At 47.7% G+C, this 19005-nt stretch overlaps 1 protein-coding gene across 4 annotated transcripts in view; it reads right to left on the reverse strand.

Moving 5' to 3' along the window:
• The window catches only part of STK24 (serine/threonine kinase 24), a 121239-nt gene that overhangs the window by 65243 nt on the left and 36991 nt on the right, over window positions 1-19005 (reverse strand). For 2 of the 4 annotated variants that reach the window (XM_043582019.1, XM_043582002.1), the window contains exons 1-2: window positions 7441-7533; window positions 5703-5933 (exon numbers count right to left, since the gene is read on the reverse strand). In XM_043582019.1, coding sequence (XP_043437954.1) covers window positions 5703-5933; window positions 7441-7518 — 309 coding nt within the window. In that variant the 5' untranslated portion in view covers window positions 7519-7533. Of the gene's footprint in view, window positions 1-5702; window positions 5934-7440; window positions 7534-19005 lie in introns of those variants that run through there. The other 2 variants (XM_043582010.1, XM_043582027.1) reach the window with 1 other exon arrangement.

The following is a 19005-nucleotide window of genomic DNA, read 5'->3' on the forward strand; positions in this document are numbered from 1 at the left end:
AGCAGCAGCATCCCCCAGTAACAACAACTAAAACGTCTCCAGACATGGCCGCAGGTACCGTGAAGTGTGGGCGGGTACATGATGGGGCAGCTGGCGAGAGGTACAGCAAGAACTGTATTTAGGTGGCTGGGCCCCAATGTCACATGCTCTTTGTCACAACCACAGAAAGTCCCACGCTCCGTAGGGACTTCTCCAAACAGGAGTCCTGACTCTCTGGCCCTTTAAATCTGCCTTTTTGACTCAAGTTCAGTTAAGCTGCAAATCACGTCTCACATACTGTACCAATAGTATCTTATTTTCTGTACCTCCAGAAGAATGTGCCAGGACCGTCTGCCTTCAGGGGTGGGGAAGACATGAGCGAGAAGGAATCCATGCACTTGAATGAGAATTCCTGCAGCGCAAGAGAGTTTGTACCCGTACCAGGCATATATGTTGAACACAAATGCTTCCCAAAACTGAATAACCCATCTGTGTTCCTAACTATGTCAGAAACCAGGTCAAAACAAAAGCAGGATCTACCATGGGGCAGTTTGGGAAAAAGTGTAAGTAAAGATAAATTTGGTGGCTGATTATGTTATCTAAACTTGGATGTGTCTGAAAGTCAAGGGAGAGGCGATTAGCAGTCACACTGGGACAAGGAGTCCTAAGAAGTGGGTGGATGGTAGCCTACCCAGCAGCCTCATTCACAAACACGCCGCCATTAATATAGGTTTTTCTTTTACTTCTTTTCCTAAAGGCAAAATGATTGGTTTTTCTATTTCATCAGGAGCTACTATTCGCCCCTTGGAAAAGAAAGAAGAAAAAAAGAGACATGAGAAATCAAAATGGGGTGCCCGGGTGGCTCAGTCAGTCGAGCATCCGACGACGTTGGCTCAGGTCATGATCTCAGTTTATGGGTTCGAACCCCGAGTCAGGCTGCGCTGACAGCTCAGAGCCTGGAGCCTGCTTCGGATTCCGTGTCTCCCTCTCTCTCGCTCTCTGTCTGTCCCTCCCCCCCTTTTCAAAAATAAATAAATATTTTTAAAATTTTTAATAAAAAAAATTTTAAGTCAAAATAATTTAACCCTTAAAAAATCACTGCAAAGTGTACTTGTAAGGTACATGACACAGCCAATCCTTTTACCAGCAGAATTTGTATTTACACAGAGTAGTCAATTTTCTAAAACTCATCAGGGGACTTTTCCATATTAGTTTTCTAGTGAATCTGATGAGTAAAACTACCCAAAAAATTTTTAGGAACTGAAGAAAAACCTAACTCTTCCGTTGGGGATCTGAATCCACTTTAGACGACTACTCCATGGGCACGTTTCCTTAGCATCAATACTACAACAAAAACAACTAAGATAAACAGCTTTTCTGTTTTCTAGATTTTTTTGCCTTGCATTTGATTTGCTCTGGTTACGCTGGCTTGATGTTTGAGAGTACTAAGTAATTTATTATAAAAAAAAAATGACAAACCTGATTTTTAGAATTTTGAAGCATCTGGCACAGATATCTTATCTCTTAATAAAAAAATAATTAAGGGGCGCCTGGGTAGCTCAGTCGGTTAAGCGTCTGACTTCAGCTCAGGTCATGATCTCGCAGTTTGGGAGTTCGAGCCCCACATCGGGCTCTGTGCTGACACCTCAGAGCCTGGAGCCTGCTTCAGATTCTATGTCTCCCTGTCTCTCAGCACCTGCCTCCTTCCCTCCCTCCCTCAAAAATGAATACACATTAAAAAAAATTTTAAATAATAAAAAACAATTAAGTCATCACTTGCTAAAAGTCTCCTATATGCCAGGCACTTTATCTATATGTTCTCAATCTTGATCAGTAATCCTGCAAGATAACGGTTATGTTTCTGTCTTTCATCCTCAGGAAGTCAGCAGCCTGGAGAAAAAAAAAACTGACAGTTGAGTACCTATGCTAGGATCCAAGACTAAAGTCCTGGCTTTGATTCCAAGTGAATCTCAAAGTGGAGATTCTAATAATCTGCCTATCTCTGCAAAACAAAACAAAACACCTGAGAGATCTGTACAGCTAAACAGAATAAGTAGAATTTGTAACCACTGCAAAAGAAGAAAAGAGGCTTAGAATCCTTTGTGACATCATCATGCCCTGTTAAGATCTTACTGTGCCCTTACTGCCTAACTAAAAAACCAAACAATTCTCTCTCTCTGCACACCAACCAGATCACCCCCTGCACGCACACATATGCATGCACACACACAGTTTTATTATGACCTTGAGGATAGTATTTTTGTGACATAAGATTCCAGTGGTTTATGGCTGGGACACAGAAGCTTCTGGTTAATTAAATATCCTCACTGGTTTAATCTCCCTAATATTAAATCCCTAAACTACAACAAAGGAAGATCTTCTTTGGTGTGTAGCAATACCCTTTAAGGACCTATCCAGGCGTCAGATTCATCAAAAGAAACTCAAGTTCTCACTGCTGAAATTAATTCCCTCTGCTCCTTCATCTGACCTTGTTTTTGTTTTTAATCTTTGGGGGGAAAACTTGCCACACCACACTGAAGCTCTGTGATTTGATCCCAGCCACCAAGTGGAAATCAACTCCACTCACCTCATCTTCGGTAACATTCAGTTTATTCAGACCACTACTTACCTATTGTTCTTAATCTCTTTTTCTGGGCCGGATGATTGAACCTGACACAGTTAGAGACCTCTGAACGCTAACCCAGTAGGAAGAAACTAGTTTCTGCTCATTTCTTCTTTGCCCCATCTTGGTATGTGAAAGTCCTTCACACCAGGTGAAGTCGAAGGCCCTCTCTCCCATCACCACTTAAAGAATAAGAATATTACCTCTGAATGCCATGGGGAGCTTTTAAAAGGGCAACAAAAACCAGAGAGCACAGGAATTTTCAACTTAGTGTCAAAGACCCATTGACCCATTAGTCTTTTGTGTCGATTTATTTTGTATCTGACTGGACAGTTAGGACTACACAAACTTAAACTTCATGAGCCTACCAAGATGATAGAAGAGCCTCTGGCTTGTCACAGGTCTGGACTCGTGTTCTGCCCAACTTACAACAGCCGATATTGTTTAACTAGAGAAGTCCCTTATGTTTTTAATTAGAATCATCCATCTTTTATACGGTTTAAGAAATCAAGGTTTCACGGTGGTGATTATTATTTTTGGCATTCTTGAGGCAGTTATAGTCTCTAAAAGACAATCTGCCTAGTAAACTATAAGACACTCTAGACAAAGTTATCCAAATTTTTCATCCTGTCTGAAGACAGTCAGTGGAAAAAATCACTCCATGAGTTACTCCACTTCCTTTACAGAGTAAGTGACTTTGAGCACCAAGCCCATTGCCTGTTCCATGACGCACATGATGAGATGCCATTTGCCAGCCTCTCCAGAGTCAGGTGTGGCAGCGTGGTGGCGCTCTGGCCAGGGGAATGTGGGCAGGAAGAATGTGCTCTTTATCTAGGCCTGGGCACATGGACACTTCTCACGGGAGCCTCCATTTTGGCCCTCACGATGACTTAAGGCAAACGAGCACAGCCATGTATGGAAGACAGAAGGAAGAACAAGACAGAAGAAACTAGGATTCCTACAAAACTGGAGGAAAACCACTCACCAATCAGGACTACCAGGGAACAAGAAATAAACTTCTGTCAGATGTGCGCTATTAGAAATGTGGGAGGTTATTCTAGCAGCTGGCATTATGCTAACCAAACAAATTTACTGGGCAACTCTAGATCAAGGTTTGGCTGACTTGGAATGGATGCTCTAGAATTAGTGACTCAGGCAAGAACAGGACATACCAGATGGAATCTCTAAATATGTACAGTGAACACCATGTTTAGCCGTAATAAAGCAATCTATTCCAGTAAAAATTTTGCTGGAGAACTGAGATTGAAAAGATACTTTTGAACCACTGATCCTTTATTTCCATAGCTGACATAAATCACCAAAAATCTGTGAGAATCTTCAACCCTGCCTTTGCCAAAGGTACCATAATTCATATTAAAATACAACACCAGCATACCACAGGAAACCCAACTCTGAATTTACTATAAAACTACTGTTGAAGTCATTTCACAAAAGATATTATGTGATACAGCAGAGTTCAAGTTGAGTTTCTTTAACTATTTGTTTTTTCGCAGTAGAAATTTAAGATCAAGAAGACCTTTGCTTTCTCGTATGCAAGTCACATGTGTTCTCTTGGAAGAGAATGAAAACATATAGTGCTTCCCTTCCTGCCCTCTCGAGACCGAAAATGGATGTGCACCCCCACACACACACACACATACAACATTCACTGTCATCACTGGGGTCCTTCCTCCTCCTTGCTTTGACCTCAGTGAGCATGTCCTTCACTGCTAGATTACTTCAGAGATGAGGTATGAATAAATTCATCAATTAAGGAAGGAAACGAACACTCATTAGGTACCTACCACATGGTAGGTTATTTTTACATGGTCTTGATACCATTTAATCTTTGCAACCGTGAACCGTATATACCATAATTTTCCATTTTACAAAGGAGGAAGCAGGGAATTTTTTTAAAAACCAAACAAACTTGCTCAAGGCCATACACGAAGACAAGATACAAGTCCAAGACATAGGACTCCAAAACTTAAGTCTTTCCATTTCAAAATGCTGCATTTGACCTACGACCATCCTCCGGGCCATCCTTTGCCATTGGACCTACGCCATATTGCCAAAATAAGAAAACTGGATTACTGCTCAATTTTTATTTCATTAAATATTCATTTTAAGTGAATCGATGGTTCTCAAGTTGGCCATCCTTCCGCTTATACCTTATTATCACATTTCCGCAAAATCAAAGCGTGTACTGTGCACGCTACCCCGTGAAGATTTTAGAGGATAAACCCAGGGCAGGAGGAAGCACAGGCGTGCATTATCTGGGCTCACCGCTGCCTCTCTCAGGAAGTAGTTCTTTCTACCTAGGAAGTGTTGGTTTCCCCAAGGGTTATTTTAGAATTTTTGTTCACCAATTCTTAAACATTTCCAAAACTCCGTCTGGGAAGATACTACATTGCTAAGGTCAGTAAACAGGCACAGGCCAAGGAAGCTGAAACACAAGGGACAGTCTTCTACTTTCTCAGTGGGGCGGCAGGAATGCCCTACAACATCTAAAATGGTTCCATGCCAGACTGGAAAACGATTTTTAATGCTCTTCTTTTTCCTACTTACAGAACAAGGTGAAATCAAGGACAATTTGTAGTGCTGTATCACAACTCTTTTAAGTAATTATTTACTTCCCTAGAATTCTTCAAAGTCAAATATAGATAAAGTAGTTCACAAAATATTATCAGTTCCAGCAGTTATTTAAAACAGCATTAAACTACAGTTGATCAGTGAGACTATCAAAAGGCTAATATTCTTAGGTTAGCACGAGTTTTCACCATGCTAAAATTAGGTAAATTCATGGTTGTCAGTTACAATACCTTCATAATCAATGTGTCTCTGGTGACCAAGTCCTGCTCAAAAATACGCTTTCCTGTTTGAAAGGGAATTTCAACACACGCTTTAACCAGAATATATTTCTATAGGTGACATTTAAGATGATAAAACTATCGACACCAGGTTCTTTTGACTGCTAAGGTCAGAACATTTCTCCTTCCTCTGAAAGCCTGCTGTGCTACTGACGACCTTTATGTACGCCACTCCAGCTCGGTCAAGCGCTGCGTCACGGAAAATCACGCTCTTATTTTTCAGGCCTTACCTTCAGGTAGGATCCATAATATTTGGTTACGTATGGACTGTCACACTGACTCAGCACTGTGATTTCTTGTTGAATGTCCTCTATCTCATCTTCAGCTTCTTCCAGATCAATGATTTTTATGGCAACCACTTTCTGAGTCCGAAGGTCAATGCCTTTGAACACCTCACCAAAAGAGCCCTTTCCAATTTTCTCCAGTTTTGTAAAAAGCTCTTCTGGATCTGCTTTCAGGTTCTGTAGAAGAGAAGGAAAAGAAGGGAGACTTCAATAACTCACGGTATGGGGACTGATTTTTCCTTTTACTCATAACATACACAACACGGTCTTCCAAGGACTGATCCATTTTCTTAAGGGTCACGCTGGTTGTGACCACAGTTCCTCACATTCGGGACACAGAGACTTCTAAGCCTCACCTCTACGAAACATGGCAAGTGTGCAAATAAGAATAACCCAGATTATAACAACTGGGAAAGGCTCCAGCATTTGCATAATTAAATAAAAACCCAAACACTTATTTGAACATATTATGATATATGGATTTATTGAAAAACACTCTTGTTTAAGCAAATATTCCACTTTTCTCCCTTCCTTCCCCCCCGCTCAAAATTTCTAAGTGCAGGTTGGTATATACTAAATTTAGGTTAAGTAATACTTAATCGTTTCCTAAGAGGCCATGTTTTAAAGTCCAACAAATACAGTCCTATGCATCTTCACTTACAGCCTAAATATTTTAACCAGATCCCAGAAAACAAGAAGAACCTGATTGCTTTTGTCTTGTTAACATTACCTCCTTGAAATCGCTGCGAAAGCTCTTAACCACCAACAGGATCACACAAACACACACAGCGTACGTTTCCAAGGGGCCCAGATGTAGGGACTCTGGCACCCATCCTAACGGCTTCCTGACCACAGAGGTATGAGCAGCTGAATTCTCAATGGGCAACACCCTGTCATCCCCAGGGGATGTCTGGAAATGGTATGAGGCGGTGTTTGTCACAAACCGAGGGGCGAGACTGACATTCAGCAAGGAGACCTGAGGATGCTGCATATCTCGGCACAAGGAACTGCCCAGCCCAAAACGCTGCTGGCATCACCTGAAACCCCACAGAGCAGGAGAGGACGGGGCGAACTGCCACCTTACACACCTTCCCTCGGTGTACGTGAGCAAGAGGACACCGGGCCCCCCCTCAAAGTCTCCCAGTCCTTGTAAGAAACTGAAATATGGAAAAGGGAGTAAGATGGGGAGGGAGGGGGGCTAAAGAGGCGGGAGAGTAACAGGCACAAGGAGAGGACGTATGGGGGGGCAGCGAGTAAAGAGGGGAAAGACAGAATCACAGCATTTCGGCGGCACTGTCGGACGAGCTCTGCGGGCTAACCAGGCGCTAACCGGTAACTTGTTCCCACGGGGAAACACAAAGAGTTCCAAGCACGAGCTGGAGCCCAGCCAGCCGGGCCCCGATGTGGAGGTGCTGCTGTGCCAGCGTGAGCCCTGTGGAAATCACGTACCCCAGTAACGCCTGGGCAAACTGACGGTCGTGGGTGGTCTCAGGGACCCCAGAGAGGTCCCGTTTCTGAGAATGCACACCAAAGTGTAAAAGCTCACAAAACCCACCAACCCTCTCAGTAAAAGAGCAAAGGAAGCAAGAAACGCATCCTGCAGTCGCCAGGAAAAAGGAACAGGAGAGAGACCACGTCCATTTACAGCAGCTAGAAACCCCTGTTTGCAAACCCCTTCCCTTACCTCCTTCCCTCCACGATGAGGGGGGGTGGCCCTCCTTTTCCTCAAGGGCAATCCTAAACGCTGAGCTTTTGAGTCCATCCTTCTGTCCCCCAGGATGTGGCTTCATCAGTAGCCCCCTTCGTCGCTCCCTCTTCGGTTCAGCCCTCTCTACAGACCCTTCGCCCTTGGCGGACGGATCCAGTTTCTCCCATTAAAAGAAAACAAAAACAAAAACAAAACCACCTGGCTTCTCTGGTCACCCTCCTCCTCCACTCTCTCCTTCCTTGAGAGTTCCCTGCAAGTCCCCGGGACCAGCCAGGCGCCCCGCCCCTCGCGGGTCACCGCTGCAGTCTGGCTCTGGCTTCGGGTGGCACAGTGCCGGATCTGAACCTCATCCACGAAGCCCTCCCTCTGGGAACTTTCCAGTCCCTTGGCATCTAAACCCTGCCCTCCACTCATCTCCTCCCCAGGCCCTAGTTCCAGAGGAGTCTTCCCACAGACTCTACCCACGCGGCCGAATCACAGGTATTCTCCCCGTGGCTCCACGCTGGCCTCCAAGCCCTTCTCTACTTGTTCTCCCAGTATAGTTTCAAGGTTTGATACCAGGTTCCCCAAATCCAGCTGGTCAGAATTACCTGGGATGCTTGGGAGATCCCCAAAACATTCTCAGTCATACACGGGGGCAGGAGTACACAATCCATGTTTTTAAAAAACCCCAACACCTTTGAGGAAGAACTGTTTTTAAACTATTGTGTATACGGTAACTTTCAAATTGCTAGCGCCAGCCTCACCTTTTGAATTTTAATTCCTCGGATCAGTTACTAGATACATATTTCTACCTGGACATCTCAAGCACAACATACATGAACTGAATTTGTCATCGCCCTACTGAACTGGCCGTCCTCCCAGAGCACACTAGCTCCTTCACCAGACCATAAGCTGAGGGAACTGAGGGACCATGTTTTTCACTGCTGTGCCCACGTGCCCGGGCACAATGACTGCTGGCCAATAAACGTCCCCTGAGTAATAAGAAAGCCCCAGCCTTACAGTGACACAAACACAATCTCAGGGGAGTAGATACTATGAAGAATACCCTAATTTGGACAGGGACAGAGAGTCCCAGAAAGTAGGGGAGGGGGGCCATATCTCTGGCTTACAAGGGTAAGGAAGTGGCAGTAAGAATTTGCAGGAATGGGGGCACCTGGGTGCCTCAGTTAAGCGGCCGACTTCAGCTCAGGTCATGATCTCACGGTTGGTGAGTTCGAGCCCCGCATCAGGCTCTGTGCTGACACCTCAGAGTCTGGAGCCTGCTTCAGACTCTGTCTCCCTCTCTCTCTGCCCCACCCCTGCTCTCTCTCTCACACACACACACACACACTCTCTCTCTCTCTCAAAAATAAATAAACATTTTTTAAAAATTAAAAAACAAAAACGAATCTGCAGGAACAGTGATTCTGAAGTCTCAGGGGCATTGGAATCACCTGGCAGGCGTGTTAGAGCACAGACTGCCTGGCCCACCCCTGGAATTTCTGGTTCAGCAAATCTGGTGTGGGGCCCAAGAATCAGAGTGTGCCCAGGTGATACAGAACCACAACGGTCAGGAAATCTGGGGAAAGGAGGAGAGCAGCCTTGACAAGGTGATGTGCCACGAAGATGTGACTTGTTTTAGGTTAGCTAACCTGCCAACCCTCTGCTAAGTCTCCCACCCCCAGACTAAGAAAAAACAGTGACATTTCCTTTTCAAGAATTAATAGAAAACGAAGCCAACAAAAACGTATCCAAACTCCTACAATGGAGGGGATGATAGCGTGGGAGCCTACTACCAAAATAACCAAACAATTCATCACGTCTATGTTCACGCCCCTCTACGAAGTGACTGGCACTCCTCCCAGCAAGAGAAAGCCCACATCCCCATCCCGGAATCTGGGCGGATCCAAACCCGTGTTCTGGCAACAGAATGTGGTTTCTAAACCTAGGCCCCAAAAGGGCCAGCGAGGCTGGGAATGGAAGCATGTGGGAGGGACCCGCTTCAGCCTCTGCACGCAGACCAGGTCAGATCACCCTCTGCCATCCAGCCTCAGCCCCGGCCACCTGCTCCCTGCAACCACCTGACAGCACCCAGTAGAGGCCAGTCCACTGCCCAGTCAACCCACAGAATCATGAGATGTAATAAATCTGCTGTTTTGAACCACCCAGCTTTGGTGGGCTGGTTACTCACCACCAATGACTGACACCACAACTGATGCCCAGACGGCATGTGCTGGGCTAGACCCCAGAGCTGCTGGGGGCAGTTTACTGCTGTATACTGCTCACTAACCCCCCTCCCTCTTTGAACAGTTACCTTGTTCCCACCTTGCCATGTTTGTGTGTTTGTTTTTGGGGGGGTGTCTTTTCAATTCACAGCTCTCTGAATCAAGAGGAGCCAGACCTAGGGGCACCTGGGGGGCTCAGTCGGTTGAGCATCTGACTTCGGCTCAAGTCATGACCCCACGGTTCGTGAGTTCGAGCCCTGTGTCAGGCTCTGTGCTGACCGCTCAGAGCCTGGAGCCTGCTTCAGATTCTGTGTCTCCCCCTCTCTCCGCCCCTCCCCTGCTTGTGCTCTGTCTCTCTCAAAAATAAACTTAAAAAAAAAAAAAAAAAAAAGAGGAACCATACCTAAGGAGCTATAACCCAGTGGCCCTGCTGCAGCCATCCTTAGCTGAGGCAGGCAGGGCACAGATTTTCAGGCCGATGCTGTGCCACAAAGGACGGGCAAAAATGGGAGAGGAATACGTCCTACAGGTGTGAGGGACACGAATCCTTGGGGACAGAGGCAAGCTGGTAATTCCAGTAACAACTCCATCCTCCTATGTCCACACCCCAAAGCCATTATACTGCTCACTCCCACCAAGAGGTGGCTTGAACCGGGACTGGCCTTGAGGATTTCCTGTGATGCTGTGCTATTTCCAAGGTCAAACCTTAAGAGGCCCTGCAGTGTTTGCCTTGCCCTCTTGCAATGCCTCCGTCAGCACAAAAACGGGCCTGGGCTAGCCTGCGGAAGAGGTCACATGGAGAAGTCACTAGCCTCACACCCAGGCCAACTGCAGCCAGCCAGTTCTCCAGGTGACCACAGACATGTGAATGAGCCCAGACAAGGCCTGCAGGACCCCCCACCCCCACCCCCTGGCCCGCCGCCACCCCTAGTCAATGCCAGGAATCATGAGAAACACTAAATCATCGTTGTTTTAGGACCAAAGCTCTAGGGTGATGTCACACAACAATAGGTGACAAAGTCAACTGAGATTACAGATCACTGCAGGAGAAAAGTGTCCATCCTGGGAGAGGGAAGCAGGTACAGATGGATGTTCTATACTCTGGAGGATGTTTCATTGTAATACACCGCCTGAACTCCCTTTGGCCTCGTTTAAGACGGCTGTTCACACCGCACTTCGACCACCTTCCCCAAAGCCCTTTTCCCCGAAGCCCATACTGTCCCAGGCAGCTGCTTTGTCTCACATCTGCTCGAGGGTGGGGTGTCATTCCCCACTCTCTGCCACAGTGTCGGCAGCTGTAAACCAGGCTACAAACTGTCCCTGGTACGAAGGAAGACATCTGCTAATTCGGTGACAGCAGGGGACTACACGAGGAGGGTCCCTTGCCCTTTGGCAATTCATTATCACGCAGTCAGAAGAAAACCAGTGGCAACAATGGCCTAGTTCAAAGAGGAACGTCAAGATTCTGTTGCCAGCATCTGTTCTATGAGCAAAGTGGATTTCTCTGGTAGAAGAGGTGCCCACTCTGCCAGCCGCCTTGAGGACTTTCTGTTCAGAAAGGTTTATGATGAACGAAGCACTGGCCTTCATCCCAGACGAGAAAGGCCTGCCAGAGCCTCAACCCACCTATGCCACCTGCCTGACTGGCAGCAGGGCCCCCGCTGCTGGAGTCCCAGCCAGGTCGCGGGCAGGAGCCAGGACACGCAGTGGCACAGCCTTCTCTGAAGCAGGTGCAGGTCGGGACCCTCCTGCCAGCACTCGCCTCTCCTGGATCAACATATCAACATGGCTGGGGGGGGGGGCCGGGAGCCCCAGGTGGGGTCCTGCCTGCACAGAAACATCCCACCCCTCAGCTCCCGGACTCGTCGCTCAGAAAGACCAATTAGGTGCGTCCGGGAAAATTCCCACCCACGCTACTGACCTAGAGACCCTCATTCCGAGGCAATGAAGGAAGGTGAGGCTTCTGATGGAAGAGCAAGAATCTCATTTACATGTTTGCTAAACCCTATGACCCCATTAGCAGCATCTAAAAGTCTGTTTCCTCCTGAGGGAGGGGTCAAGGGGATAGAAAAGTAACAGCAGAAATGACAGCGTCTCCAGATACAAGCACTACTGTGACTCACGGAGAGCAAGAGGCCCGCACTTAGGTTCTCCAGCAGAGAGGGCTCTTCTCCAGGCCCGGCTCTCCAGCCCCCTCGAAACCTCCACTGCTGCGTCCAGAAACGTCCGGGAAACCACACTTGGATTCCACTTCTGGCTGCTTTATTCTCTTTCCCATCACCCTTCCTTCCTAACGACACCAGGCCGTCTGCCCCATTAAACCTTAGCTAAATCCTGGACCTTCCTGGGCACTCACGCCTCGGCTTGCCTGTTTTTAATTACAAGATCTAGGGAAACCAGAGCCTGTGGTGTACTTCCTAATATTAGGTCAGGATCCCTGAGAACGGACCGAAATAACTGGAAGACGCATTCCCTCAGATGCAAGGATTGGACACAAGTCTGGACTCTAAAAATGCTCCAAAGCCCTACCCCCACAAGCCCAGAAAACCTTCAGGCTCAAGGATTGTGGGAAGAGCCAAAAAGCCACCAGGGAAAGTGCGCCAGGTGAATCCAGAGTCAATGGTTTCACCAAAGTTTCTCACTGATCAAGACCTGGAAGTTTCAGGGTGACCAGCTACCCCAAAAGCCAGGATCTCCTACCAGCCCCGGTTTGTAACGAACAAACACATCCACAGCAGTAGTGTTGCACAGGCCACCTGCACCTTCAAGATTCCTCTAGAAAGAAATGCCACGTGGGCAATGTCCTCCCCGCTCCAAGACTCTGAGACGCTGCAGGGCTGTGTCCTTCTGAAGTTCAGGCTTCTGCAACAATTCACTGTATTTCATAATCCCTCGAGAGAATTCATTAAAATAGTTCTACGATGACAAGTATTCTGTATTTTTAAACCTGAATAGCTCTTGCTGTTTTATTTGGATCGTTTCTGGCAACAAAACACGCATCTGGCATTACTAATCAACTTTCAAAGCTCCTTGGCTTTAGATGGACCGCTCACACAGCCGTGCCGTACTACACCGCTCTGGGTTAAAGCCAAGCTTTTCTCTTTGTTTCTCCAGAAAGAGAAAAAGGATCCAAGTTTGCTATGTTCGAACGCTTGCTACCTGTTACATTACTACCCCTGCAGCGTCAGAGGGAACACTGGATGGGGATGGGGAGGGGGAGTCCGTGGCAGGCGTGCCCCATCCCCACCTCTGGACCGGGGAAGCATCCGTCTGGCAGCTGAGCTCGGCCTCGAGTCCTGCTCCCCACCCTCACCCCAGGCGGCCACCACCAAGGCAGCCAACAGGCACACAGCTGCACCTACGTGCCAGCCAGATGCACCCCACCCCCAACCCGCCTCCGCCCTGGCTGCTGTCACTTCCCTTCCCTATCTGCCCGGCTCTGCCACCCCGTGCTCCAGCGCCACTAGTGTTACCGCCTACCATTGCCAAAGCTGCAAATTCCGGCACCCCAACTCCTCTCCCATCCCTCCCTCCAAACCGTACACATCACCCTTCTGAGACATCTCTCCTCGAGGAGCCCCCTGCCTGACTCGACAGCGGGTGTGCCTCCCACTGACCCACTACGCGACCTTCCAAAACCTGTTGGCAGATTTCAGCTTCCAGAGAGCCCACGGTTTTCCTCTGCTGCTTAGAACAGCTGAGGACAACGCGTCATCTGGAGACCGAAGTCACACTCAACTGTGAAATCTGAACCTCACGGCTTCTTCCTTACCCCACTTTTCTGCCCCCACCCCCACCGATCCTCCCATCGCCCACCTTCTCAACACGGTCTACAAACACCAAGGGCTGCATAGTGTATGATTCCACTTACAGAGCATTCCTGGAAGCGACAGAATTAAGAGTGACGCAGAATAGCTGCGGGGTTGCTGGGAAAGAAGGGACAGGCAGATTCTCTGCGGCAATGGAACAGTCCTGCATCGCGACTGTGGTGATGAAATTTCACAGAACTATACACCCCAAAAGAAAATAGTCCAAGCAAAAACCAGTGAATTAGGCCTGCACCTGAGTGAACAGCTGTGCCAGCAACTAACTGGTTTTGACGCTGGAAGATTCAGTCACCTGGGAAGGCGAGGTGAAGGGCACACTGGGACTACACAGCGTTTTTTGCAACTTCTTGTAAGTCTTAAGCCATTTAAAAATCAAGTTATTAAAAATTCTTAAAATATTTGAGAAGAAGAAAAAAAAAGCCCAATCTCAAATCTGTGTCTTTCTACACCTTCTTCCTTGTGCCCCAGAGAGGCCACCCCTATTTCCAGGCTTTAGGCAGGAAATTCCCATTTACTGCTTCGTGCCCCTCAAACCCCACCGCTCCCTGAGCAAAAGCAGCGGTCTCCTTGTCCAGGGAGCACTTTTTTTTTTTTTTTTAAGGCTGTGGGTTGAAAACTGTATTAATGACATTTTACAGGTTGTTTTCCTGCTCGAGATTGTGATCAACCACTGAAGAATGTGTCTTATAATCTTGCCAACTAACCGGGCCAAGAGGTGAGCAGCAAGACAGCATCCACACTTCCTTAGAAAGCAGCCTCGGCCACCCTCAAACACTCGAAAAGCCCAGCCCAGATCCAGAGCATTACAGGGAGGAGACAAGGGAAGTGTAGGCACAGCCTCAGAATGCACCCAGTATGAGCCGAACGGCTGCTTTGCGCTTGTTTCGCAAAACCTCTCATTTGGGGCGGCAGCTATTGGAGATCTGGAGAGAGGAGACCCAAAATAAACCACCGGACAGGTACTCGATACTGACCTTCTCAATACATAAATCGTCTGCCAAAACCTATGTATGGTTCCTAGGGGGCCATAAGCACTTGGGAGGCCAAACACAGGAGTTCAGACCTCTGCTCTGCCAAATTACTAACTAGCAAGTTACTGAACCACCCAAGACTGTTTCCACATCTGTAAAATGAGGCAATACTACACCTTTTAAGGTGCTGAGAAAAGAACCTAAGAAAAACTTCTTGTGTATGTGCTGAACAGTAAATACTTCATAGAAACCACTTTTGTTGTAGTTAATCCTGAGCTACTCTTTCTGACAATACTTGGTCACGATTCAGCAGGATCTTAGAGGCCTTTCACTTGAGCTAGAGACAGAAGTAAAGCCCAGATCACCTACCTCACAGACCAGGGCACATTCCACTGCACTACCCTAAAATCAACTAAAGCAATTAATCAGTCCTCTCCTCCTTCAGGAAAGGGACCAGGGGAATCCTAGGAGGCCTGAGGGCTCATCGTCAGAAAGGGAGAAGGCAGCATCTGCAAAAATCCTAAGGTGTGGAGGCCAGCCCCCTGGAAGTCGATGAACCACTGACCAAGGAGGCCAGAGGGTCCAACCGCCTGAGGGGCTCAGTTAGTTAAGTGTTGTCAGACTCTTGATTTCAGTTCAGGTCATGACTTCACAGGTGAGTTCGAGCCCCCACCTCAGGCTCTGCACTGATGGTGCAGCACCTACTTGCGATTCTCTGTCTCCCTCTCTTCTCTGCCCTTTGCCCACTCACAATCTCTCTCTCTCTCTCTCTCTCTCCCTCTCACTCCCTCCATCCCTCCCTCCCTCGCTCTCTCAAAAAATAAAAAACATTAAAAGGGTAGCTGGGTGGCTCAGTCGGTTAAGAGTCTGACTTTGGCTCAGGTCATGATCTCACAGTTCATGGGTCCAAGCTCCACGTAGGTCTCTGTGCTGACAGCTCAGAGCCTGGAGCCTGCTTTGGATTTTGTGCCTCCCTCACTCTCTGCCCCTCCCCGCTTGTGTTCTGTCTGTCTCTCTCAAAAATGAATAAACATTAAAAAAAAATTAACAAAATAAGCATTAAAAGGCTCAGAGGTCTAAGGAATGTGCTAGGAACTATCAACAATGAGAATCTTCTGAAGACCTTAAGTTCCCTACAATGGTGGCTACTAAATCCCGTAAAATGGGACACCCTAGAAGGCTGGCTCTGCTCCACAGGCAGTCTCAGGAGACGGGACTCGAAGTTAGATGAGCATAAGCAACTTTAAATGGAAAAGAAGAAATACTGCAATGTAGGAAAGACGCAAAAGGCATTGCCCCGGGGGACACAGCACGCCCAGGAAGCTTGTCAACAGGTTCATGTGGTTCCCAGACAGAAACCTACTTTTAGACAATTTATGAGACATTCTACTAATAATTCCTGAGCAGAACCTTGAACCTAAGAGACTGTCTTGCAAAATAATCTGCAGAAGATTTGAACACGTAAGGCAGCTGTATTCTGACACCCAGAGAGGAACCAGAATCCCAGAGTTCCTGGCCTCCCCTCATCTCACAGATCAGATGAAAGCTGCAGACGCAGGCTGTGAAACTCTTTGGTCGTGGATGTGCCCTGGGCAGAATGAAGCCCTAAGAAAAATTAAGCACCCACTCTGGGGCGCCTGGGTGACTCAGCTGCTTGAGCGTCCAACTTCGGCTCAGGTCACGATCTCACGGTTCTGTGAGTTCGAGCCCCACATCAGGCTCGCAGCTGTCAGCTCCTCTGCACCTGTTCTAATAAATTTAAAAAATTTTTTAAATAAAACTTAAGCACCCAAAGAGTATCCCCACCCGTGTGCAGCAGTCATGTGATTAGTCCAAGGACACAGGGTATGTGACAAACCCTGAACTGGAACTCAAGGCCACCTGATTCCGAAGTTTGAGCACTTCCAGCCCTGCCTCCCAAGCTCTGGTGGCAAAATACCTAGAGCATTAAAAGACCCTACTGTCCCCCTGCAGCAACATGACTCCATGACCTTGAGCAAGTTCTTCACTTCTCAGTAAAACAGAACAGCGGTGCCTTGAGCATTTATTTACCTCCCCACCGTGTCAGAGGATCAAATTAGCCTAAGTAACAGGGAGAGGGTGGCACACGGGTGGCTGACTAGTGCTCCCTCTGCTGGAGCTGGCGTGGGCTGCGCGCGAGCACTTCGAAGAACGAGTGAGGTCATCCTGACAACACTCGATTTTGGAGACCTTTTTAGAAATCACTGAAAACACGGGCCAAAACACTTACTGAAAACATACCATTTATAACACGACGCAACACGGTCCCAAAGAGAGATGGAAAACCTGTCATGTTTAAGCATGGCTTACCTACACAAGCCTATTTTTAGTACAAGTCATTCTTCTCACAAATAAGACCTCTGAAATCTGATTACCAGCAAATAAAATGCCCCGAATGCCCATCTCCTCAGATTAATCTAGCCGTTATATTTCAAGAGGCCTTCTGCATGGAGAGTAAGATGCGTGAATTTGTCTACTCACGCCCATTAACCTGTAAAGGCTTTCCCCCTTGTATCAAGTTTAAAGCTCGTTCTTTATCGGGGTCTTTCCCATGCCTCCCCATCTGAAAAAAGCTGCCCTTTTTATGGAATGCATACAGGAATATATACGTACGAAGCCACTATAGTATCTATAACCTCCCAACCGCCCCCCCCAAAAAAGACCCCAAAAAAGCCAATGCCTTTTCACGAGTATTTTCCCAGAAATCCTGTCACCAGAAGTCTCTGAGATGTCTGAATCCCCTTCAATTCTGGGAGTGGAAGCAGCAAAGAAACTTGGTGGTACACGCCTGGCCTGCTCCCTTGCCCGGGAAGCCCCCTGCACGCTGCTGGGAAGGGTATCCTGGTTCAAGGAACTGAATCGTCACACATTAGTAGATCCCCCCACAATCAGATCACTGGGGATCCCCCTGCAGCCAACCCTGGACGCGTTCTGACACAAACAGAACTAGAGAAATTTTGAGCTCCCCTCTCTGACTCGATAAGGGAAGTGTCTGGTTAGGACTCTGGTTTTCACACCCAATGCTGATTCAGGACACCAGGCTCCTCTGCAGGGGGAAGGACAAATTTGCACAACGGTGTCCCACTTAAGTGACAGGTTGTGGCCGGAAGGAACGACTCACCACCCAATGGGGCCAAGATGGCCTGAGCCTCCTTCAGAAGGGAGCAAAAGCCACACCAACCAGGACATAGGACCAAGAGAGCGGGTGGGGAAGGGCATGAAGATGACCAGCCACCCCCCTTGCCCTGCAAGCCCACAGTGAGTTCCAGGCAGTGGCCCTCCCCGCTGCGTGTGGGTGAAGATCCCAGCAGGGGCTGCGTGCCAGCCCGGCCCCAGACCATGAAATCCGAATCTCTGGGGATGGGGCCCCAGCCTCAGTACATTTTAGGCTCCTTAGAAGGTTCCACTGCGCCCCCAAGGCTGAGAACCAGTGGTCTGGGGCAGGGACAACACAAACTTGACCTGGAGAACTTTCACCTCACCCGTCTGCTTTTCCCCACCCGGGAAGCAATCACATCAGGGTGACTAGGGACACGATCAGTGCTGGGCTATCTCGCCGAGGCTCAGCTTTTCAATCTTCCCCACCCCTGACACCCCAGCCTCCATGGACTTCAGCCTCCTAGTAACTAGCCAACCCTGCAAACCCCTTCTCCACCTGTAGCCCCCAAGGGTGTTCTGTGTATTAACTAGCTGGTTAATTTAAGGTCTCCAAAATAAAAACCTTTATTTACCACACAAAGACCTTTAGACAGCAAATGGCTTCAATCAGCTCAAAGAACGGACAGAGTTTTCCAATCCTCGTAAGAAGTCTCATTCCTGGCTAACTGATGAAAGACCATTTTGTCATTGGAGGCCTGAGTCCCAGGTTTATGCAGAAATGACGATGAATCCACGAACACGCACAGGAGGCGCCGCTCAGGGGCCTGGCTCCAGGAACAGAACAGAGAACCTCCTTCTCTCGGCGGGAGCCCTGGCCTTCTCCACCTGAGCTCTCTGAAGCCATCACAAAGCCACTAACTACCCCACAACCTGACTTGGGAAACACTACTCCCCATTCTGTACACTTCATTTCAACCCTGCAAAAACCACATATTCTAGAAGAAACTGAGTAAATATTCTACAGCATTTGGCAAAAAAAAAGAAAACTGAGAAAAAGATGTTAAATCCTATGAATTTTCATGTCTAGGCCTACATGTCCATACCACCAGGAGTTTTAGGGATTCCTAGTTCCAAGTATCTACTCTTCTTTAAATGGATGTTTGCTTAAGGTAGAAACTACTTAAGTTTTAAAAACACAAATACCAGTTTGGGTTTTTTTTTTAAACATTATAAATGAGGGGGGGAAATGTACCACCTAGTTGAATCTACTGTTTTGGCCTCAGTACCTAATAATCCCCCCTCACACACACACACACACTTGTCCCTTAGGAAAACACTGTCTGAAACTCTGAGCTCAGAGCTCAGGGAGATGCCACTTTTAGGAAAGGGAGGGCAAGCTGAGACCCGTGTGCCAAG

The sequence above is a fragment of the Prionailurus bengalensis genome, chromosome A1, assembly GCF_016509475.1.
Source record: "Prionailurus bengalensis isolate Pbe53 chromosome A1, Fcat_Pben_1.1_paternal_pri, whole genome shotgun sequence".
Lineage (NCBI taxonomy): Eukaryota > Metazoa > Chordata > Mammalia > Carnivora > Felidae > Prionailurus > Prionailurus bengalensis.